A 25791-nucleotide genomic window follows, 5' to 3' on the forward strand; every position below is an offset into this window, starting at 1 on the left:
CCCCCCCACACACACACACACCCCCGCCCCCCCCACACACACACACCCCCGCCCCCCCCACACACACACACCCCGCCCCCCCCACACACACACACCCCGCCCCCCCCCACACACACACACACCCGCCCCCCCCACACACACACCCCGCCCCCCCACACACACACACACCCGCCCCCCCCACACACACCCACCCGCCCCCCCCACACACACACCCCCGCCCCCCCCCACACACACACCCCCGCCCCCCCCACACACACACCCCCCCCCCCACACACACACACCCCCGCCCCCCCACACACACACACCCCCGCCCCCCCCACACACACACACCCCCGCCCCCCCCCACACACACACACCCCCGCCCCCCCCCACACACACACACCCCCGCCCCCCCCCACACACACACACCCCCGCCCCCCCCACACACACACACACCCCCGCGCCCCCCCACACACACACACCCCCGCCCCCCCCACACACACACACACCCCCGCCCCCCCCACACACACACACCCCCGCCCCCCCCCACACACACACACCCCCGCCCCCCCCCACACACACACACCCCCCGCCCCCCCCACACACACACACCCCCGCCCCCCCCACACACACACACACCCCGCCCCCCCCACACACACACACACCCCGCCCCCCCCACACACACACACCCCCGCCCCCCCCCACACACACACACCACCCGCCCCCCCCAACACACACACACCCCCGCCCCCCCCACACACACACCCCCGCCCCCCCCACACACACACACACACCCCCCCCCACACACACACCCCGCCCCCCCCACACACACACACCCCCGCCCCCCCCCACACACACACCCCGCCCCCCCCACACACACCCCCGCCCCCCCCACACACACACACACCCCCGCGCCCCCCCCACACACACACACCCCCGCCCCCCCCACACACACACACCCCCGCCCCCACCCACACACACACCCCCGCCCCCCCCACACACACACACCCCCGCCCCCCCACACACACACCCCCGCCCCCCCCACACACACACACCCCCGCCCCCCCCACACACTCACACCCCCGCCCCCCCCACACACTCACACCCCCGCCCCCCCCACACACACACACACACCCCCGCCCCCCCCACACACACACACACCCCCGCCCCCCCCCACACACACACCCCCGCCACCCCCCACACACACACACCCCCCGCCCCCCCCCACACACACACCCCCGCCCTCCCCACACACACACACCCCCGCCCCCCCCCCACACACACACACACCCCCGCCCCCCCCCCACACACACACACCCCCGCCCCCCCAACACACACACACCCCCGCCCCCCCCACACACACACACCCCCGCCCCCCCCACACACACACACACCCCCGCCCCCCCCACACACACACCCCCGCCACCCCCCACACACACACACCACCGCCCCCCCCACACACACACCCCCGCCCTCCCCCACACACACACACCCCCGCCCCCCCCCACACACACACACACCCCCGCCCTCCCCACACACACACACACCCCCGCCCCCCCCACACACACACACACCCCCGCCCCCCCCCACACACACACACCCCCGCCCCCCCACACACACACACACCCCCGCCCCCCCACACACCCCCGCCCCCCCCCACACACACACCCCCGCCCCCCCCACACACACACACCCCCGCCCCCCCCCACACACACACCCCCGCCCCCCCCCACACACACACCCCCGCCCCCCCCCCACACACACACCCTCGCCCCCCCACACACACACCCCCGCCCCCCCCACACACACACCCCCGCCCCCCCCACACACACACCCCCGCCCCCCTCACACACACACCCCCGCCCCCCTCACACACACACCCCCGCCCCCCCCACACACACACACACACACCCCGCCCCCCCCACACACACACCCCCGCCCCCCCCCACACACACACCCCCGCCCCCCCCCACACACACACCCCCGCCCCCCCCACACACACACCCCCGCCCCCCCACACACACACACACACACCCCCGCCCCCCCCCACACACACACCCCCGCCCCCCCCACACACACACCCCCGCCCCCCCCACACACACACACCCCCGCCCCCCCCACACACACACACACACACACCCGCGCCCCCCCCACACACACACACCCCCGCCCCCACCCACACACACACCCCCGCCCCCCCCACACACACACACACCCCCGCCCCCCCCACACACACACACACCCCCGCACCCCCCACACACACACACACCCCCGGCCCCCCCACACACACACACACCCGCCCCCCCACACACACACACCCCGCCCCCCCCACACACACACACACCACCGCCCCCCCCACACACACACCCCCGCCCTCCCCACACACACACACCCCCGCCCCCCCCCACACACACACACACACACACACCCCCGCCCCCCCCCACACACACACACCACCGCCCCCCCACACACACACCCCGCCCCCCCACACACACACACCCGCCCCCCCACACACACACACACCCACCGCCCCCCCCACACACACACCCCCGCCCTCCCCACACACACACCCCCGCCCCCCCCCACACACACACACACACACACACCCCCGCCCCCCCCACACACACACACCCCCGCCCTCCCCACACACACACACCCCCGCCCCCCCCCACACACACACACACACACACCCCCGCCCCCCCCACACACACACACCCCCGCCCTCCCCACACACACACACCCCCGCCCCCCCCCACACACACACACACACACCCCCGCCCCCCCACACACACACACACCCCGCCCCCCCCACACACACACACACCCCCGTCCCCCCCACACACACACACACCCCCGCCCCCCCCCCACACACACACACCCCCGCCCCCCCACACACACACACCCCCGCCCCCCCACACACCCCCGCCCCCCCCCACACATCCCCACCCCCCCCCACACACACACCCCCGCCCCCCCCACACACACACACCCCCGCCCCCCCACACACACACCCTCGCCCCCCCACACACACACCCCCGCCCACCCCACACACCCCCGCCCCCCCCCCACACATCCCCGCCCCCCCCACACACACACCCCCGCCCTCCCCACACACACACACCCCCGCCCCCCCACACACACACCCCCGCCCCCTCACACACACACCCCCGCCCCCTCACACACACACCCCCGCCCCCCCCCACACACACCCCCGCCCCCCCCCACACACACACACCCCCGCCCCCCCCACACACACACACCCCCGCCCCCCCCACACACACACACACCCGCCCCCCCACACACACACCCCCGCCCCCCCCACACACACACACACCCGCCCCCCCACACACACACCCACCCGCCCCCCCACACACACACACACCCCCCCGCCCCCCCCCACACACACACACACACACACACCCCCGCCCCCCCCCACACACACACACACCCCCGCCCCCCCCCACACACACACACACACCCCCGCCCCCCCCACACACACACACACCCCCGCCCCCCCCACACACACACACACACGCCCGCCCCCCCCCCCACACACACACCCCCGCACCCCCCACATACACACACACACCCCCGCCCCCCCCACACACACACACCCGCCCCCCACACACACACACACCCGCCCCCCCCACACACACACACACCCGCCCCCCCCACACACACACACACCCCCGCCCCCCCCCACACACACACACACCCCCGCCCCCCCCACACACACACCCCCGCCCCCCCCACACACACACACACCCCCGCCCCCCCCCACACACACACACACCCCCGCCCCCCCACACACACACACCCCCGCCCCCCCCACATACACACACACACCCCCGCCCCCCCCACACACACACACCCCCGCCCCCCCACACACACACACCCCCGCCCCCCCCACACACACCCGCCCCCCCACACACACACCCCCGCCCCCCCACACACACACCCCCGCCCCCCCCACACACACACACACACACCCCCGCCCCCCCCACACACACACACCCCCGCCCCCCCACATACACACACACACCCCCGCCCCCCCCACACACACACACCCCCGCCCCCCCCACACACACACACCCCCGCCCCCCCCACACACACACACCCCCGCCCCCCCCACACACACACACCCCCGCCCCCCCACACACACACCCCCGCCCCCCTCACACACACCCCCGCCCCCCCCACACAAACACACACACACCCCCGCCCCCCCCACACACACACACCCCCGCCCCCCCCACATACACACACACACCCCCGCCCCCCACATACACACACACACCCCCGCCCCCCACACACACACACACACCCCGCCCCCCCCACACACACACACACACGCCCCCCCCACACACACACACCCCCGCCCCCCCCACACACACACACCCCCGCCCCCCCCACACACACACACCCCCGCCCCCCCCACACACACACCCCCGCCCCCCCCCACACACACACCCCCGCCCCCCCCACACACACACACCCCCGCCCCCCCCACACACACACACCCGCCCCCCCCCCACACACACCCCCGCCCCCCCCACACACACCCCCGCCCCCCCCACACACCCACACACACCCCCGCCCCCCCCACACACCCACACACACCCCCACACACACACCCCCGCCCCCCCCACACACACACCCCCGCCCCCCCCACACACACACCCGCGCCCCCCCCACACACACACCCGCGCCCCCCCACACACACCCCCGCGCCCCCCACACACACACACCCCCGCGCCCCCCCACACACACACACCCCCGCCCCCCCCACACACACACACCCCCGCCCCCCCCCACACACACACCCCCGCCCCCCCCACACACACACACACCCCCGCCCCCCCCACACACACACACCCCCGCCCCCCCCACACACACACACCCCCGCCCCCCCCACACACACACACACCCGCCCCCCCCCACACACACACACCCCCGCCCCCCCCCACACACACACCCCCGCCCCCCCCCACACACACACACCCCCGCCCCCCCCACACACACACACCCCCGCCCCCCCCCACACACACACACTCCCGCCCCCCCCCACACACACACACCCCCGCCCCCCCAACACACACACACTCCCGCCCCCCCCCAACACACACACACCCCCGCCCCCCCCACACACACACCCGCCCCCCCCACACACACCCCCGCCCCCCCCACAAACACACACACACACCCCCGCCCCCCCCACACACACACACACACACCCCCGCGCCCCCCCCCCACACACACACACACCCCCGCCCCCACCCACACACACACCCCCGCCCCCCCCACACACACACCCCCGCCCCCCCCCACACACACACACACCCCCGCGCCCCCCCACACACACACACACACCCCCGCCCCCACAAACACACACACACCCCCGCCCCCACCCACACACACACACCCCCGCCCCCCCCACACACACACACCCCCGCCCCCCCCCACACACACACACCCCCGCCCCCCCCCACACACACACACCCCCGCCCCCCCCACACACACACACCCCCGCCCCCCCCACACAAACACACCCCCGCCCCCCCCACACACACACACCCCCGCCCCCCCCACACACACACCCCCGCCCCCCCCACACACACACACCCCCGCCCACCCCCCACACACACACACACACCCCCGCGCCCCCCCCACCCACACACACACACCCCCGCCCCCCCCACACACACACCCCCCCGCACCCCCCACACACACACCCCCGCCCCCCCCCCACACACACCCCCGCCCCCCCCCACACACACCCCCGCCCCCCCCCACACACACACACCACCGCCCCCCCACACACACACCCCCGCCCTCCCCACACACACACACCCCCGCCCCCCCACACACACACACACCCCCGCCCCCCCCCACACATCCCCACCCCCCCACACACACACCCTCGCCCCCCCACACACACACCCTCGCCCCCCCACACACACACCCTCGCCCCCCCCCCCACACACACCCTCGCCCCCCCACACACACACCCTCGCCCCCCCACACACACACCCTCGCCCCCCCACACACACACCCTCGCCCCCCCCACACACACACACTCCCGCCCCCCCCCACACACACACACCCCCGCCCCCCCAACACACACACACTCCCGCCCCCCCCAACACACACACACCCCCGCCCCCCCCACACACACACCCGCCCCCCCCACACACACCCCCGCCCCCCCCACAAACACACACACACACCCCCGCCCCCCCCACACACACACACACACACCCCCGCGCCCCCCCCCCACACACACACACACCCCCGCCCCCACCCACACACACACCCCCGCCCCCCCCCACACACACACCCCCGCCCCCCCCCACACACACACACACCCCCGCGCCCCCCCCACACACACACACACACCCCCGCCCCCACAAACACACACACACCCCCGCCCCCACCCACACACACACACCCCCGCCCCCCCCACACACACACACCCCCGCCCCCCCCACACACACACACCCCCGCCCCCCCCACACACACACACCCCCGCCCCCCCCACACACACACACCCCCGCCCCCCCCACACACACACACCCCCGCCCCCCCCACACAAACACACCCCCGCCCCCCCACACACACACACCCCCGCCCCCCCCACACACACACCCCCGCCCCCCCCACACACACACACCCCCGCCCACCCCCCACACACACACACACACCCCCGCGCCCCCCCCACCCACACACACACACCCCCGCCCCCCCCACACACACACCCCCCCGCCCCCCCCACACACACACCCCCGCCCCCCCCCCACACACACCCCCGCCCCCCCACACACACCCCCGCCCCCCCCCACACACACACACCACCGCCCCCCCACACACACACCCCCGCCCTCCCCACACACACACACCCCCGCCCCCCCCACACACACACACACCCCCGCCCCCCCCCACACATCCCCACCCCCCCACACACACACCCTCGCCCCCCCACACACACACCCTCGCCCCCCCACACACACACCCTCGCCCCCCCCCACACACACCCTCGCCCCCCCACACACACACCCTCGCCCCCCCACACACACACCCTCGCCCCCCCACACACACACCCTCGCCCCCCCACACACACACCCTCGCCCCCCCACACACACACCACCGCCCCCCCACACACACACACACCCCCGCCCCCCCACACACACACACACACCCCCCGCCCCCCCCACACACACACACACACACACCCCCGCCCCCCCCAACACACACACACACACCCCCGCCCCCCCCCACACACACACACACCCCCGCCCCCCCCACACACACACACACCCCCGCCCCCCCCCACACACACACACACCCCCGCCCCCCCCCACACACACACACACCCCCCGCCCCCCCCACACACACACACACCCCCGCCCCCCCCCACACACACACCCCCGCCCCCCCCACACACACACACACCCGCCCCCCCCACACACACACACCCCCGCCCCCCCCACACACACACACACCCGCCCCCCCCCCACACACACACCCCCGCCCCCCCCCACACACACACACACCCGCCCCCCCCACACACACACACACCCGCCCCCCACACACACACACACCCCCCGCCCCCCCACACACACACACACCCCCGCCCCCCCACACACACACCCCCGCCCCCCCACACACACACACCCCCGCCCCCCCACACACACACACCCACGCCCCCCCACACACACACACCCCCGCCCCCCCCACACACACACCCACGCCCCCCCACACACACACACCCCCGCCCCCCCCACACACACACACCCCCGCCCCCCCCACACACACACCCCCACCCCCCCCCACACACACCCCCGCCCCCCCCCCACACACACCCCCCCCACACACACCCCCGCCCCCCCCACACACACCCCCGCCCCCCCCACACACCCACACACACCCCCGCCCCCCCCACACACCCACACACACCCCCGCCCCCCCCACACACCCCCGCCCCCCCCACACACACCCCCGCCCCCCCCACACACACCCCCGCCCCCCCCACACACCCACACACACCCCCGCCCCCCCCCACACACCCACACACACCCCCCGCCCCCCCCACACACCCCCGCCCCCCCCACACACACACCCCCGCCCCCCCCACACACACACCCCCGCCCCCCCCACACACACACCCCCGCCCCCCCCACACACACACCCCCGCCCCCCCCACACACACACCCCCGCCCCCCCCACACACACACCCCCGCCCCCCCCACACACACACCCCCGCCCCCCCCACACACACACCCTCGCCCCCCCCACACACACACACCCTCGCCCCCCCCACACACACACACCCGCCCCCCCCACACACACACACCCGCTCCCCCCCCACACACACACACCCGCCCCCCCCCCACACACACACACACCCGCCCCCCCCCACACACACACACCCGCCCCCCCCACACACACACACACCTGCCCCCCCCCACACACACACACACACCCGCCCCCCCCACACACACACCCGCCCCCCCCACACACACACACACACCTGCCCCCCACACACACACACACACCTGCCCCCCCCACACACACACCCCCGCCCCCCCCCACACACACACCCCCGCCCCCCCCCACACACACACCCCCGCCCCCCCCCACACACACACCCCCGCCCCCCCCCACACATACACCCCCGCCCCCCCACACATACACCCCCGCCCCCCCCACACACACACCCCCGCCCCCCCCACACACACACACCCGCCCCCCCCCACACATACACCCCCGCCCCCCCCACACATACACCCCCGCCCCCCCCACACACACACCCCCGCCCCCCCCCCACACACACACACACACACACACACGCGCCCCCCCCACACACACACACCCGCGCCCCCCCACACACACACACACATACACAACCCCGCCCCCCCCACACACACACACACCCGCCCCCCCCACACACCCCCGCTCCCCCCCACACACCCCCGCTCCCCCCCACACACACACCCCCGCCCCCCCACACACACACCCTCGCCCCCCCACACACACACACCCGCCCCCCCCACACACACACCCGCCCCCCCCACACACACACCCGCCCCCCCCACACACACACACACGCCCCCCCCCCACACACACACACGCCCCCCCCCCACACACACACACACGCCCCCCCCCCACACACACACACGCCCCCCCCCCACACACACACACGCCCCCCCCCACACACACACACGCCCCCCCCCCCACACACACACACCCGCCCCCCCCCCACACACACACCCCCGCCCCCCCACACACACACACCCCCGCCCCCCCCCACACACACACCCCCGCCCCCCCCACACACACACCCGCCCCCCCCACACACACACCCCGCCCCCCCCACACACACACCCGCCCCCCCCACACACACACCCGCCCCCCCCACACACACACCCGCCCCCCCACACACACACACCCGCCCCCCCCACACACACACCCGCCCCCCCCACACACACACCCGCCCCCCCACACACACACACCCGCCCCCCCCACACACACACCCGCCCCCCCCACACACACACCCGCCCCCCCCCACACACACACCCGCCCCCCCCACACACACACCCGCCCCCCCCACACACACACCCGCCCCCCCCCACACACACACCCGCCCCCCCCACACACACACCCCGCCCCCCCCACACACACACACACCCGCCCCCCCCCACACACACACCCGCCCCCCCATCCCCACACACACACACCCCCGCACCCCCACACACCCGCCCCCCCACACACACCCCCCCGCGTCCCCACACACACACACACCCCCGCGCCCCAACACACACATCCGCCCCCCCCACACACACACCGCCGCGCCCCCACACACACACACACACCCCCGCGCCCCCACACACACACACACACCCCCGCGCCCCCCCCCACACACACACCCCCGCGCCCCCCCCACACACACACCCCCGCGCCCCCCCCACACACACACCGCCGCGCCCCCCCCACACACACACCCCCGCGCCCCCACACACACACACACACCCCCGCGCCCCCACACACACACACACACCCCCGCGCCCCCCCCACACACACACCCCCGCGCCCCCCCCACACACACACCCCAGCGCCCCCCCCACACACACACCCCCGCGCCCCCCCCACACACACCCCCGCGCCCCCCCCACACACACCCCCGCGCCCCCCCCCACACACACCCCCGCGCCCCCCCCACACACACCCCCGCGCCCCCCCCACACACACAAACACCACCGCCCCCCCACACACACACCCCCGCCCCCATACACACACACCCCCGCCCCCCCACACACACACCCCCGCCCCCCCCACACACACACCCCCGCCCCCCCCCACACACACACCCCCGCCCCCCCCCACACACACCCCCGCCCCCCCCACACACACCCCCGCGCCCCCCCCCAACCGCCCCCCCACACACACACCCCCGCCCCCACACACACACACCCCCGCCCCCCCACACACACACCCCCGCCCCCCCCACACACACACCCCCGCCCCCCCCACACACACACACCCCCGCCCCCCCCACACACACACCCCCGCCCCCCCCCACACACACCCCCGCCCCCCCCACACACACCCCCGCGCCCCCCCCACACACACAAACACCACCGCCCCCCCCACACACACCCCCGCCCTCCCCACACACACACACCCCCGCCCCCCCACACACACACCCCCGCCCCCCCCACACACACACACCACCGCCCCCCCACACACACACCCCCGCCCTCCCCACACACACACACCCCCGCCCTCCCCACACACACACACCCCCGCCCCCCCCACACACACACACCCCCGCCCCCCCACACACACACCCCCGCCCCCCCCCACACACACCCCCGCCCCCCCCCACACACAAACACCACCGCCCCCCCACACACACACCCCCGCCCTCCCCACACACACACACACCCGCCCCCCCCACACACACACACCCGCCCCCCCACACACACACACCCGCCCCCCCCCCACACACCCGCCCCCCCCACACACCCGCCCCCCCCACACACACACACACCCGCCCCCCCACACACACACCCGCCCCCCCCCCACACACACACCCCCGCCCCCCCCACACACACACCCCCGCCCCCCCCACACACACACACCCGCCCCCCCCCACACACACACACCCGCCCCCCCCACACACACACACCCGCCCCCCCCACACACACACACCCGCCCCCCCCAACACACACACACCCGCCCCCCCCACACACACACCCGCCCCCCCACACACACACACCCGCCCCCCCACACACACACACCCGCCCCCCCCCCACACACCCGCCCCCCCCCACACACACACACACCCGCCCCCCCCCACACACACACCCGCCCCCCACACACACACACACACCCGCCCCCCACACACACACACCCCGCCCCCCCCACACACACACCCGCTCCCCCACACACCCGCCCCCCCCCACACACACACCCGCTCCCCCACACACCCGCCCCCCCACACACACACACCCGCCCCCCCCACACACACATCCGCGCCCCCACACACACATCCGCGCCCCCACACACACATCCGCCCCCCCCACACACACACACCCCCGCGCCCCCCCCACACGCACACCCCCGCGCCCCCCCCACACGCACACCCCCGCGCCCCCCCCACACGCACACCCCCGCGCCCCCCCCACACGCACACCCCCGCGCCCCCCCCACACGCACACCCCCGCGCCCCCCCCACACGCACACCCCCGCGCCCCCCCCCACACGCACACCCCCGCCCCCCCCACACACACACCCCCGCGCCCCCCCCCCACACACACCCCCGCCCCCCCCACACACACACCCCCGCGCCCCCCCCCCACACACACACCCCCGCGCCCCCCCCCACACACACACCCCCGCGCCCCCCCCACACACACACCCCCGCGCCCCCCCCACACACACACCCCCGCGCCCCCCCCACACACACACCCCCGCGCCCCCCCCACACACACACCCCCGCGCCCCCCCACACACACACCCCCGCGCCCCCCCACACACACACCCCCGCGCCCCCCCACACACACACCCCCGCGCCCCCCCACACACACACCCCCGCCCCCCCACACACACACCCCCGCCCCCCCCACACACACACCCCCGCCCCCCCCACACACACACCCCCGCCCCCCCCCACACACACACCCCCGCCCCCACCCACACACACACCCCCGCCCCCCCCACACACACACCCCCGCCCCCCCACACACACACCCGCCCCCCCACACACACATCCGCCCCCCCACACACACACACCCCCGCGCCCCCCCACACACACACCCCTGCGCCCCCCCCACACTCACACCCCCGCCCCCACCCACACACCCCCGCCCCCACCCACACACCCCCGCCCCCACCCACACACACCCCCGCGCCCCCACACACACACACACCCCCGCGCCCCCACACACACACACCCCGCCCCACATCCCCCCGCCCCACACACACACACATCCTGCCCCCCACACACACACACACACCCCCGCCCCCCCACACACACTCCCTCCCCGCCCCCAACACACCCCCTCTCAGCCCCACACACACCCCCCCCACACCCCCTCTCAGCCCCACACACACACCCCCTCTCAGCCCCACACACACCCCCCCCACACCCCCCCTCAGCCCCACACACACACCCCCTCGCAGCCCCACACACACACCCCCCCCACACCCCTTCTCAGCCCCACACACACCCCCTCTCAGCCCCACACACACCCCCCCCACACCCCCCCTCAGCCCCACACACACACCCCCTCGCAGCCCCACACACACACCCCCCCCACACCCCTTCTCAGCCCCACACACACCCCCTCTCAGCCCCACACACACCCCCCCTCTCAGCCCCACACACACCCCCCCCACACCCCCTCTCAGCCCCACACACACACACACACACCCCCGCAACCGCCTCCACTGCCCCCCTCATCCTCGCAATCCCCACAGGCTCCAGAAAAATTTTGGTTTAGCCCCTCCCCATCGCCTCCTCCTCCCCACATCACCAACCTCCCCCCCCCTCCCCACAGGCTCCAGGAAAGGTTCTGTGTAGGCTACCCCACCCTCACTGAGGCCAATTTGCCCTCATGCCCCCCCGCACCCCCAAGACCCCAACCCCCCTGCGCCACAATCCTCAATTGCAGCTCTCAGACCTTTCTCTCACTGCTCACCTTGCAGTGGTTCACTCTTTGGAAATACCCTGAACCCCCCCCCAGGGTTCAAGCACACAGTTCCCATTCCATTTTCCCCACACTCAGACCAACGTTAACAAGGGCTCTTCACTGGGTTTCACGGGGGAATCTTTTCTCAAACAGGTGTCCACATTCTGAAGAGTTCTGTTTGCATATTTGTTTGGGAATGGGGAGTCAGGTTATGGGGAAGTGCAAACAGCTGGGAAAATGCCAAGTCTAACTCAGCCAACTCCCACCCCCTGCCCTTCAGAAAATTCCAACGGTTTCTGTAGCACTGATACCCAAAAGCATCTCCTTACTGCACCATTCCTGACTGCTCACACGTTGAATTTTACTGTCGTGCTGTTTGAAAATGAGGAGTTAAAAAAGGGCGAGATTACCGGAAACTTCTATCAGTCAGCGCTGGCAAACACAGGCTCCATCAACATAATTGTTAAGTTCCTCAATTAGACATTCAGAGGCTTTAGCTGCTGAAACTTACAATCATTGGGAATGTCAACAGATATGGTCAAAGAATCAACTTGGTTAGTTCTACAAGTTTCTGGATTAGTGGTGCTGGAAGAGCACAGCAGGTCAGGCAGCATCCGACGAGCAGCAAAATTGACGTTTCGGGCAAAAGCCCTTCATCAGGAATAATAGTTCTACAAGTTGTCCAAAGCAAAATGTTGAAGTGGTAGTTGAAACCTGCTGGAATTCTAAGAGTTGGGGGGATGGGTTGGGGAGGGGTGGACCCATGGGAAGGCTCCCTGCCTCCATTCCTGATGAAAGGCTTTTGCCCAAAACGTCAATTTTCCTGCTCCTCAGATACTGCCTGACCAGCACCACCTCTGATCTAAACTCTGGTTTCCAGCATCTGCAGTCCTCACTTTTGCCTTGGGGGGAGAGTGTAGAGTTAAACATTAGCACACACCTTTACCCACACTCACAGCCTCAGTACTTGCCTTATCGACCCTATCCTTCTGCACACCAAACTTTCCACCAAATCCCTTGACCGAGTCAGTCTGAGAGCAGTGTTTGGAGAGTTTAGCAACATATTCATGTCCAACAGCAGACTGAAATTAGAAGAGAATCACACATTAACATTTTAAAACTTTAAAACAGCAGGAAGGCATGTGTGCTCTTTTGAATGTCTATCAGACCCACTGGACACTGCATGGATAGAGAAACAATTGTTCAGCCTTTAAACCTTTGATCCTTTCTGCAATTTCACTTCTTCCTCCAAACAACACACAATTATTGGGATTGTTCACTTATGCCACAGAATCTCACTCCTTATCAACTGAACTTCCAAACAGCTTGTTGTACGTTTGGCACGACGCCAGATTTACATCTCCTGTTCTATTTTGGGACACTGCAATACGGTAACAGATTGGTTGGTTTAAAAACACATCACAAGGGTCATACAAGTGTTGACCTTAACTAGAAAACAAACACTCCCTTTAGCAAACATTCAATGTTTTCATTATAGGCTTTTAATGAGTTTGGCAGTGACAAAACAGCAGCTAAATACTGAGGGTACTCCAATTTGGAAATGAAATGAAAAATGTTCAAACTCCTCTAGCAGCATGAGTTAATGTTTCAAGTCTGGTCTGATTCTCCTTCAGAACTGAAGCTGTTGGAAAGTGGATAACGCTCTCATGTTAATGTTTCTGACCAGGGCCTGTTACAATGTTCCAGTGACTAACAACACAAACACATTTACCAGTTTACAGCTTCAAGGTCTCAACAATGAATTTAATAATTTCAGAAACTGACAGCATTATCTCCATTCACCCACACTACCCCACACAACCTCGTTTTGTCTCATTTGCATTTCTCTTAGTAGAGAGGACCCATAATTTTCCTTTTACACCTTTATGTATATCTGCTTTACACCTCTATTTCTCTTTTACCGCTAATAGCAACCCCTTTGTTGTTTGTACTGGGCCTCTGCCTCTGCCAAAACCGTTACAAATAGTTCCAATACCTTTCAGGTCCAGAGAAGTCACATCAAGACTGAAAACATTAACTGTTTCTCTCTGCACAGATGCTGCCAAACCTGCTGAGTTTCTCCAGTATGCTTCACTCGCTGTTACTGCATCTGCAGTATTTTGCTTTTATTCAGTTAGTGCAGCATCTGTTAACAATTTCCACGTATCGAAGTTTGAGACTTGGCTGTGTCTCAGTCACTGGGAAGAGGTATTTCAGGGTTAGACTGGTTAAGGCAGGACATGAGCCACATGTTACACAGCACTGATGGCTGCTTTAATGTTTCCTTTCTGTAATTTACTATTAAAACAAGCTGCTGTTGTATTTTTAATAAAAGCTTACATCAACTTTTAAAAATAGCAAAGGCTAGAAAGTTTCCACTACTCTGTGGCAAATTAAAAAATGGAATTAAAAATATACAAAGCTTTATTCATCTATGGAATCTCAAAGGCACTAACGTAGAACACAAGCAAAACTTGGTTCTCAAATATTTCCAACGTTTGTCTTTTTCGGAGGATTATTTATCTCCTGATGAATCACCAGCACACTGGAATATTTGCTTGACCACAGATGGGGAGGCATCAGCAAATCTAACAGTAATCTTTAAAAATTGCATGTTACATTGTGTGAAGAGTGTAGGAACAGGCTATTCCACCCAGGTGGTCCATTCTAGCGTTCAGGCTCCATACACTTCCTCCTCACCTCACCCCACTATTTAATTCCATTCCTTTCTGCCTCGTCTCTCCTGGTTTCCTCTCTCTCGCTCTCTCTCTCTCTCTCTCTGCCGAGGGAGGGCTGAGCATGGACTCGACCAGACTGGCTCTCAACCGACTGAAAAAGGGTTCTGAACAGATTTAAGGATGTTTCTAGGGTTGGAGGGTTTGAGCCTCAGGGAGAGGCTGGGTAGGCTGGAGCTGTTTTCCCTGGAGTGTCGGAGGCTGAGGGGTGACCTTATAGAGGTTTATAAAATCATGAGGGGCACAGATACGGTAAACAGACAAGGCCTTTTCTCTTGGGTGGGGGAGTCCAGAACTAGAGGGTATAGGTTTAGGGTAGGAGGGAAAAGATTTAAAAGGGACCAAAGGGGCGACTTTTTCCACACAGAGGATGGTGCATGTATGGAATGGGCTGCCAGAGGAAGTAGTGGAGGCTGATATAATGACAACATTTAAAAGGCATCATATACCAAAGATGGGTATATAAATAGGAAGGATTTAGAGGGATATGAGCCAAATGCTGGCAAATGGGACTAGATTAGGTTGGGATATCTGGTCGGTGTAGACGAGTTGGATCAAAGGGTCTGTTTCCGTGCTGTACATCTTTAGACAAATGGGTACAATCCCCAGGAGACAGTAGGATCGGAATTTTAATGGTTCCTTTCCTTCTCGGCATCGCTTTGTTCATCAGTAAAAGGGGTCTGGAGCTGGTCACATTTTCGCCATTTGGAATGTTTGGTATCAAGCCCCTTCCTGGATTTAATGTCAACACTGCAGCAGTTTAAAGAGAGATGTAGAGGGTCCCTGAAGCACTTCCGTGGCTCTCCCCTGGAATGCCTACTACGTCAGAGTTTCTGTTATTTACTCCATCCAGGGTTGTGACTACTGAGGCCAGCATTTATTACCCACCTCAGATTGTCTCTGCAGAGATGGCCATCAGAGATCCGGCCGCTGACCCGGGGGGGGCGGGGCGGGGGCTCTGGTCGCTGACCGGGGGGGCTTTGGTCGCTGACCCGGGGGGGCTCTGGTTGCTGACCCAGCAGGGGTGGGGGCTCCGGCCGCTGACCAGTGGGGGGGGGGGGGGGGGGAGGCCCAGCCGCTGACCCGGGGGGAGTGGGGGTTGGACCAGCCGCTGACCCGGGGGGAGTGGGGGGGGTGGACCAGCCGCTGACCCGGGGGGAGTGGGGGGGGTGGACCAGCCGCTGACCCGGGGGGAGTGGGGGGGGGGGGATGGGGTGGACCAGCCAGCCGCTGACCCAGGAGTCAGTTTGCTGGATGCTGAGCTGATGGCCTTTTAAGGATGACACCTTTCTGGAAGTGAAATATACAGAAGATGGAATGTCTGACCAATCACTCCTGGGTCATTGTGAGTTTTGGTTTACCAACATTTAAGGACTGGCCTCTGAGTTGTGATTGAGGTGGTGGTGCAGAGAGGTTTTCATTGGCAGGCCAGGTTTGCAGGATGGGTCTTACTCCCCAGGAGAGGAGTGAGCAATATGCAAAGGTTTTTAAATGAAAGACAGATAGAGAGTGTGGCCCAGATCACCAGCTTTCAGGCAGACCATCAGAGATCGGGTTGTGACCAGGGTTTACAGGTCAGAACCCCGCATGTCCCAACATACTGACTCCATGGGAACTGCCCAACAGGTTGCACAATTGACTCCCTGCACTACAATACCATTTGAAAACATCTGTGACTCCAGACTACAGTCGGAGAGTTCAAGCATTTCTGACTGACTGACCTGGATGGTTTAACCCTGATAAATATGAAATGATGCATTTTGAAAGTAGAGTCATAGAGATGTACAGCACGGAAACAGACCCTTCGGTCCAACTCATCCATGCTGACCAGATATCCCAAACCAATCCAGTCCCACCTGCCAGCACCTGGCCCATATCCCTCCAAACCCTTCCTATTCATATACCCATCCAGATGCCCATTTAAATGTTGCAATTGTACCAGCCTCCACCACTTCTTCTGGCAGCTCATTCCAAATACGCATCACCCTCTGCGTGAAAAAGTTACCCCTTAGGTATCTTTTATATCTTTCTCCTCTCACCCTAAACCTATGCCCTCTAGTTCTGGACTCCCGACCCCAGGGTAAATGGACAAAGACTTTTCCCTATCCATGCCCCTCATGATTTTATAAACCTCTATAAGGTCACCCCTCAGCCTTCGACGCTCCAGGGAAAACAGCCCCAGCCTAATCAATCTCTCCCTGTGGCTCAAATCCTCCAACCCTGGCAACATCCGTGTAAATCTTTTCTGAACATTTTCAAGTTTAACAACATCTTTCCGATAGGAAGGAGACCAGAATTGCACACAATATTCCAACAGTGGCCTAACCAATGTCCTGTACAGCTGCAACATGACTTCCCAACTCCTGTACTCAGTACTCTGACCAATAAAGGAAAGCATTCTTCACCTTGTCGGCCCAAGCCTGGACACTATCCTATCTACCTGTGACTCCACTTTCAAGGAGCTATGAACCTGCACTCCAAGGTCTCTTTGTTCAGCAACACTCCCTAGGACCTTACCATTAAGTGTTGTTGGCTGGCCAGCATTGATAGCCCATCCCTAGTTGCCCCTTGAGAAGGTGGGGGTGAGCTGCCTTCTTGAACCGCTGCAGTCCACCTGCTGTGGGTTGACCCACAATGCCGTTAAGGAGGGAATTCCAGAATTCTGATCCAGCGACAGTGAAGGAACCATGATATATTTCCAAATCAGGATGGTGAGTGACTTGGAGGAAAGTTTGGAGGAATTTCTTCCCGAAGGGAATTGTGGTGGTCGTGTTCCATATATCTGCTGCCCCTTGTCCTTCTCAATGGAAGTGGTCATGGGTTTGGAAAGTGCTGTCTGAGCATCTTTGGTGAATCCCTGCAGTGCATCTTGTAGATAGTACACACTGCTGCTACTGAGTGTCAGTGGTGGAGGGAGTGGATGTGGTGCCAATCAAGGCAGGCTGCTTTGTCCTGGATGATGTTAAGCTTCTCGGGTGTTGTTGGAGCTGCCCCCATCCAGGGGCAAGTGGGGAGTATTCCATCACACTCCTGACTTGTGCCTTGTCGATGGTGGACAGGCTTTGGGGTGTCAGGAGGTGAGTTACATGCCGCAGTCTCCCTAGTCTCTGACTTGCTCTTGTAGCCGCTGTGTTTATGTGGTGAGTCCAGTTGAGTTTCTGGTCAATGATAACCCCGAGGATGTTGACAATGGGGGATTCAGTGATGGTAATACTGTTGAATGTCAAGGGGCAGTGGTTAGAGTTTCTGTTATTGGTGATGGTCATTGTCCGGCATTTGTGTGGCACAAATGTTACTTGCCCCTTGTCGGCCCAAGCCTGGACATTGTCCAGATCCTGTTGCATTTGAGCACGAACTGCTTTAGTATCTGAGGAGATGCACATGGTGCTGAACACTGTGTAATCCTCAGCGAACAACCCCACTTCTGACCTGATGGCAGAGGGAAGGTCATGGATGTTGCAGCGGTAGATGGTTGAGCCTAGGACCCTATCCTGAGGGACTCCTGCAGAGATGTCCTGGAGATGACTGACCTCCACAGCTACAAATCATCTTCCTGTGTGCCAGGTATGACTCTAACCAATGGAGTGTTTGCCCTCGGTACCCATTTAATTCCAGTTTAGTCAGGGCTCCTTGATGCCATACTTAGTCAAATGCGGCCCTCTCCCCACCCTCTGGAATTCAGCTCTTTTGTCCATGTTTGAACCAAGGCTGTGATGAGGTCAGGAGCTGAGTGACCCTGGGGGAACCCAAACTGGGTGTCACTGAGCAGGTTATAGCTGAGCAGGTGCTGCTTGATAGCACTGTTGGTGACACCTTCCATCACTTTACTGATGCTCAAGAGTAGACTGATGGGGCAGGAATTGGCTGGGTTGGATTTGTCCTGTTTTGTGTGTACAGGACGTACCTGGGCAGTTCTCCACATTGTCGGGTAGATGCCAGTGTTATAACTGTACTGGAACAGCTTGACTAGGGGAGCGGCAAGTTCTGGGGCACAAGTCTTCAGTACTATTGCTGGAACGTTGTCAGGGCCCATTGCCTTTGCAATATCCAGCGTCTCCAGCTGTTTCTTGATATCACGTGGAGTGAATCGAATTGGCTGGAGACTGGGATCTGTGATGCTGGGGACCACTGGAGGAGTCTGAGATGGATCACCCACTCGGCACTTCTGCCTGAATATCGTTGCGAATGCTTCAGCCTTATCCTTTGCCCTGATGTGCTGGGCTCCTCCATCATTGAGGAGGGGGATATTTGTGGAGCCTCCAGTGAGTTGTTTAACTGCCCACCTTCATTCATCACTAGACGTGGAAGGACTGCAGAGCTTATATCCGATGTATTGGTGATGGGATCGCTTAGCTCTGTCTATCACTTTCTGTTTATGCTGTTTGGCACCTAAGTGGGCAACCTTGTGGGCAACTAACAGGAGATAATAAATATTGTCCTTGCCAGAGACACACACCATCGCCCAGGAAAAGCGGAGGCTTGTATGGAACATAAACTGAACATAATTCTCTGCAACTATGCTTTAAATATGTACAACTGGCCCTTGTTTCAATCAGCTGTCGGTGCGCCTTCAAATCACCAGTTGGAAAGGAGGGCTTAATATTCAGTTCCAATAAGAACAGATCGTGCTGAAAACATTCAGCATCTTGGCTGGTATTTCAGAGTGAGAAACAGAGTTTAAATAGAATGCATCCCCTACTTCAGAAACAAATACAGATCCAGGGGGAAAGTGGGTTTCTGGCTGCAATGTGGGGGACAGTGAGAGAGGGTTGTAGCTCAAGAACAAAGCCTGTCCCAGGCACAGAACAGGAACGTCTAAACAACTGACTCCTCACCAGAAATCCAACTCGAGCGGGTGGTTCCACCATCCTCGCTTTTTGTTTTCATTGTTGATTTTTTTCCCCATCTCTTCACATACACTTTGGAAGCTGAAGAACTCATCGCACGTTAAATTCAATCGTCAGTTTGAAACTCCCTTTTTTTAAAAAACAGGTTTTCAGGAATACTGACACCCCACCCCCCTCGGTGCTGGTGACCCATAAATCACACTTTTTATCATCACTGGGAGAACACTCGCTAAATTCAATCATCAGCCTGATTCAAGCTGATACAAACATTTGCTGTTTGGCACAAGCAATGTTTTCACTCCAACAAGTTTCAAACAAACACATTCTTTTCTGAACATGAAACCCACAATCAGAAAATCATCAAATCGAGGTCATTCCCCCCTCACAGCCGTGCCTCTAAAGCCACTCTGCCAGTCCCACTTCCTGTCTCTGTGACCTATGCCCCCACCCCACCAACCCCCAGGCCACAGCACTCACAGCTCTATCAGGGGCACGGGGGGTCAATGGTTAGCACTGCTGCCTCACAGCACCAGGGACCCTGCTTCGGTTCCAGCTCTGCGATGATACAGCTAGTTGCTGGGAAATATATTTTGGAGGGGACCTTATGAAGCTGTATAAAATCATGAGTGGTATGGATAGGGTGATGGACAAGGTCTTTACCCCAGGGGAGGGGAGTCCAAAACTAGAGGGCAAAAGCTTAAAGTGAGAGGGGAAAGATTTAAAAGGGACCTAAGGGGCAACTTTTTCCACACAGAGGGTGGTACGTGCATGGAATGAGCTGCCAGAGGAAGTGGTGGAGGCCGGTACAATTGCAACATTTAAAAGGCATCTGGATGGGTATATGAATAGGAAGGGTTTAGTGGGATATGGGCCAAGTGCTGGCAAATGGGACAAGATCAGATTGGGATGTTTGGCAGCGCAGTTAGGTTGGACTGAAGCGTTTGTTTCTGTATGACTCTATGACTCCAAGGCTGAGAACTCTGACATGCAGCCAGGATTTGAAAAGTCAATCATTTAATTGCATTAATTAGCTTCAAGCTAAAAATGTTAACATTTACAAATAAAATTACACTAAATATCTATTCTTAGTAGGGCAAGGACAGAAAATATCCTTTCCTTCCATAATGCTGCAGTCACTGAGTGAGCACAGGCAATGTCCAAAAGCACTCTGTTCTCCAATGGACGTTCTGGTTCATTCTAGAGGGTGATCACTCAGCCTGACTCAGTCCTAACCTGTTTTACATTGCTCTCGCTCCTGTCTATCCTGAGAGGTCTGGGATTGAACCTATAGATGTCCCTTCATTCTTGGAACTAAGGGCAAACGTGATTCCAAAGAGTAGGAAGGGAGGTGGCAGTCTGCGGGGGATTGACCACAGTGCGGTGGCAGGAGGGAGCGGGGGGGGGGTGCTATTCCACATGAGCAGCACCGAGGCAGTGACACCACCTCATGGACATGACCTACACATGCAGCTTCACTTTGTTAACATTCCCTGGTCTGGTTAACACAGTTAACCACATGCAGAGAATTGGCAAGGCAGCCAGATAGAGAGGCAGATTCATCATTATTTAATCATTTCTTTTTTAAAAAACTACAAGGTGATTTGGGAGACTGGTCACAACATTGGGAAAAGCAGGGGTCACCCTGACATGTTATAGTGTGTGGAGCAGGAGTAGTATGGAATAAAAGCATAACGGGTCCTATCCAAATACAAGCAGAGTTCCAAGGAGCCATATTGGACTCAAACATTAATTCTCTTTCTCTCTCCACACAGCTCCGACCCCCTGAGGTTTTTCCAGCATGTGGTTTTCATTTCATTATTCCAGAATCTGCAGTATTTCACTTTTATTATGGGAAGGAGATCTTCTGACCCAGGCCCTTCAACTGGGCTGGACATGGAGGGTATCCACGTGCAATCCCCCAGACCCACAGTGGCCGGTGTATAAACCTCATCGTTTACACCCGTCACAGATCCCATCTTCATCTTAGCTCTAGTGTCACAGTGATACAAAACACTGACCGTTGATGTTGGAATTACGTTATCCAGTTTAAATACCTGGAACCTTTATGGACAGAAGACATCAAAAAGGAACTAAAATACTGACTCAAAATAGACACTGGGTTCACCTGCCCACACAATTAGATGCTGCTTATGTTAAATATTGAGCAACTATTTCATAGAGTATGGGGGCGGGGGTGAGAAATGGAAGAAAAAGTAATGAGTATTTTTTCTAAGATACAATTTTCCTAAAAGCATTTTTAAAAACATAATGGGAGAAACTTGCTGAGCTATAGAAATGACGGGTGCTATTTCTGTAGTTGGTCCAACAGCTGGTTTGCAATGCAGTGTGGTACCAACAGCGCAGGTTCAATTCCTGCACTGACTCAGCAAACTGTGAAAGTCTTCCCCTCCCCAGGGCAGGGTGACCCTCAAATTAACCCCTTCACCCCCACTCCCTCTTCAGTCATCTCTCTCTCTCTCTAATGGGAGAGCAGCCCCCTGCTCTGGGAGGACTATGTTAATTTACCTTTTACTTCTACATACTGGTGAATGTGTAAGCTTTCCAAAGTGATATCATTTATCAAAGAACCACAGCCAGAGACAAAACAAAACAGTACAGGGACCAGAAACCAGCTAAGATACAAGGCAGCTCAAGGTCTGTAATTAAAAACAATTCAAGCAACGTCAGCTTGTTTTCCTCCATTTAAAAATAGCACATTTCCTACCTTATCCATCCGATCATCCTGGACTCCAAACTTGCCTCCATATCCGTGGGATGCCTTTGGCCCATCAGCCAGTTCTTTCTGTTTGAGAGATTTGTGCTCCTGAGAAACATTTTCCCTCAATTCATGCAAGCTGGATGAGCAAGATAGAGACAAAATAAGGAGAGTTGAGCTATAAATGTCACACAAGGCACACTGGAGCCAAATAAAATCATTGCTTTTGGCAATTTACGATCTAAAATGTCTTGACCTACTTCTCAGAATGTAGTGGTATGTGTGAGAAATCCCCATGGACTAGACCAACCCAACTGGAGTTCTATCAAGGTCATGAGTTTACCCAATGGATCAATAAAGGTTATCGATTCAGTCTAACGATCCTCTTCCTCTCTCTGAGTCCACTATTCTTCAGGCAAATTTCAAATCCAAGATAGTTCCCTGCAGAAAACTGCAAGAGTGATACACAGACCAATGTGATCCAGGAAAATACTTAACTGTCTCCCCAGGGTCACGCCAGATACAGTCGCACTAGAACCCCATCAAACTGAAGCATTATTTCCTTACTTCAGAGTTCAATCCCACTCACAAGAAAAATGTGAAAAGTCCTAATTACTGGTTGCACCTGCACAGCAACATTTTGCTGTCCCAGGTCACCCAGGATGCCTCTGTAACTCAGACCTCTATAATATCACACCATTTAAATAAGATGTTTGTTCTATTCTATCTGTAAAATGGACAATTTCATATTTTCTGATATTATACTCCCTATATTTGCCAGATCTGTGCTCAACTACTTAACCTATCTGTACCCCTTTGTAACTTCCTAATGTCCACTTCAGAGCTTCCTGTCCTACCCAGCTTGGTGCTGGTTTTTCAACCATCCTTTCAATCCTTCCATCCAAGTCATTTCTTGAAATAAACAGCTGAGGCCCCAGCACTGATTCCTGCAGCACACCACTCATTACAACTTACCAACCTGAAAAAGATTCACTGATGACTTCTGTTTCCTTATAAAATTCTAACCAGACTAGACAGAGGAACTGCAGGAAGGACGCTCCCAATGACCAGAGAGTCCACAACCAAAGGATACAGGATAGGCCACTTAGAACGGAGAGAAGGAGAACTTTCTTCACCCAGAGAGCAGGCAGCGTGTGGAACTCTCTGCCATAGAAAAGCAGTTAAGGCCAAAACATTGACTGTTTTCAAGAAGGAGTTGAATACATTCTTAGGGCTAAAGGGATCAAAGGGTAGAGATGGAAAGCAGGAACAGGGTGCTGAGTTGAATAATCAGCTGTGATCATATTGAATGGCGAAGCAGCCTACTCCCACTCACTCTGTTAAACAATCAAACTTCAATCTGAGAGCTTTTATTTTCTGCCATGACCTTTAATGTGGCACTTTATCAAATACCTGCTGGAAATTTATACAAAATGACTTAAAAATGCAGTGTTAACCAATTGTCAACCAACCATTCAGCACTCTCACCTTAACAATATAGATGTTGGCTTTCTCTTTAAATTCTATTCCTTACAATTTCTCCTCATGAGTACAAAAACAAAAGGTTTGAGATTTTTTCCAAACTATACTCAGTTTCTGTATTACCAAACAATTATAAATAAACCAATCTTATAAACTTTATAAATTTAACTGTGCTCAACAAGTGCTAACTGTGCTTATACTGTGGATGCTGGAAATCTGGAATAAAATCAAACTGCTGCAGAAACTCAACTAGTCTGGTAGCATCTGTGGAGAGAAACAGAGATAATAACAAAAAGACCAATATGACTTTTCTTCAGAAGAAATTTGGACTTTGGAAAGTTAAGCTTTTCTCTCTCCACAGTTTAGATTAGATTCCCTACAGTGTGGAAACAGGCCCTTCAGCCCAACAAGTTCACACCGACCCTCTGAAGAGTAACCCACCTAGACCCATTTCCCTCTGACTAATGCAGCTAACACTATGGGACAATTTATCATGGCCAATCCACCCTAACTTGCACATCTTTGTGACTGTGGGAGGAAACCCATGCAGACACAGGGAGAATGTGCAAACTCCACACAGACAGTTACCCGAGGCTGGAATTGAACCTGGGACCCTGGTGCTGTGAGGCAGCAGTGCTAACCACTGAGCCACCGTGCTGCCCCAGATGGCAGGGTGTCAGACCTAATGAGTTTCTCCAGCACTTTGTTATTATTCCTTAAATTAGCTTGAATCTTAACAATGGTCATCATTTGTCTAAATTCTCAGACACAGAATGAAGGTAGAGCTGTTAAGGACAATGATGTGTGTGAACCGTAAAATCCAGTATTTAAGTGACCTTGTG

The 25791-nt window shown here is 60.6% G+C and overlaps 1 protein-coding gene across 1 annotated transcript in view; it reads right to left on the minus strand.

Moving 5' to 3' along the window:
• Positions 1 to 25791, minus strand: part of LOC122540750 (src substrate cortactin-like) — an 88641-nt gene that overhangs the window by 33416 nt on the left and 29434 nt on the right. Inside the window, exons 4-5 of the mRNA XM_087996242.1 lie at positions 23477 to 23606; positions 14110 to 14251 (exon numbers count right to left, since the gene is read on the minus strand). Coding sequence (XP_087852368.1) covers positions 14110 to 14251; positions 23477 to 23606 — 272 coding nt within the window. The remainder of the gene's footprint in view (positions 1 to 14109; positions 14252 to 23476; positions 23607 to 25791) is intronic.

This window comes from Chiloscyllium plagiosum, unplaced genomic scaffold (genome assembly GCF_037043375.1).
Source record: "Chiloscyllium plagiosum isolate Xiang-an unplaced genomic scaffold, Cpla_swu_hap1 HiC_scaffold_18, whole genome shotgun sequence".
NCBI classification, from domain to species: domain Eukaryota; kingdom Metazoa; phylum Chordata; class Chondrichthyes; order Orectolobiformes; family Hemiscylliidae; genus Chiloscyllium; species Chiloscyllium plagiosum.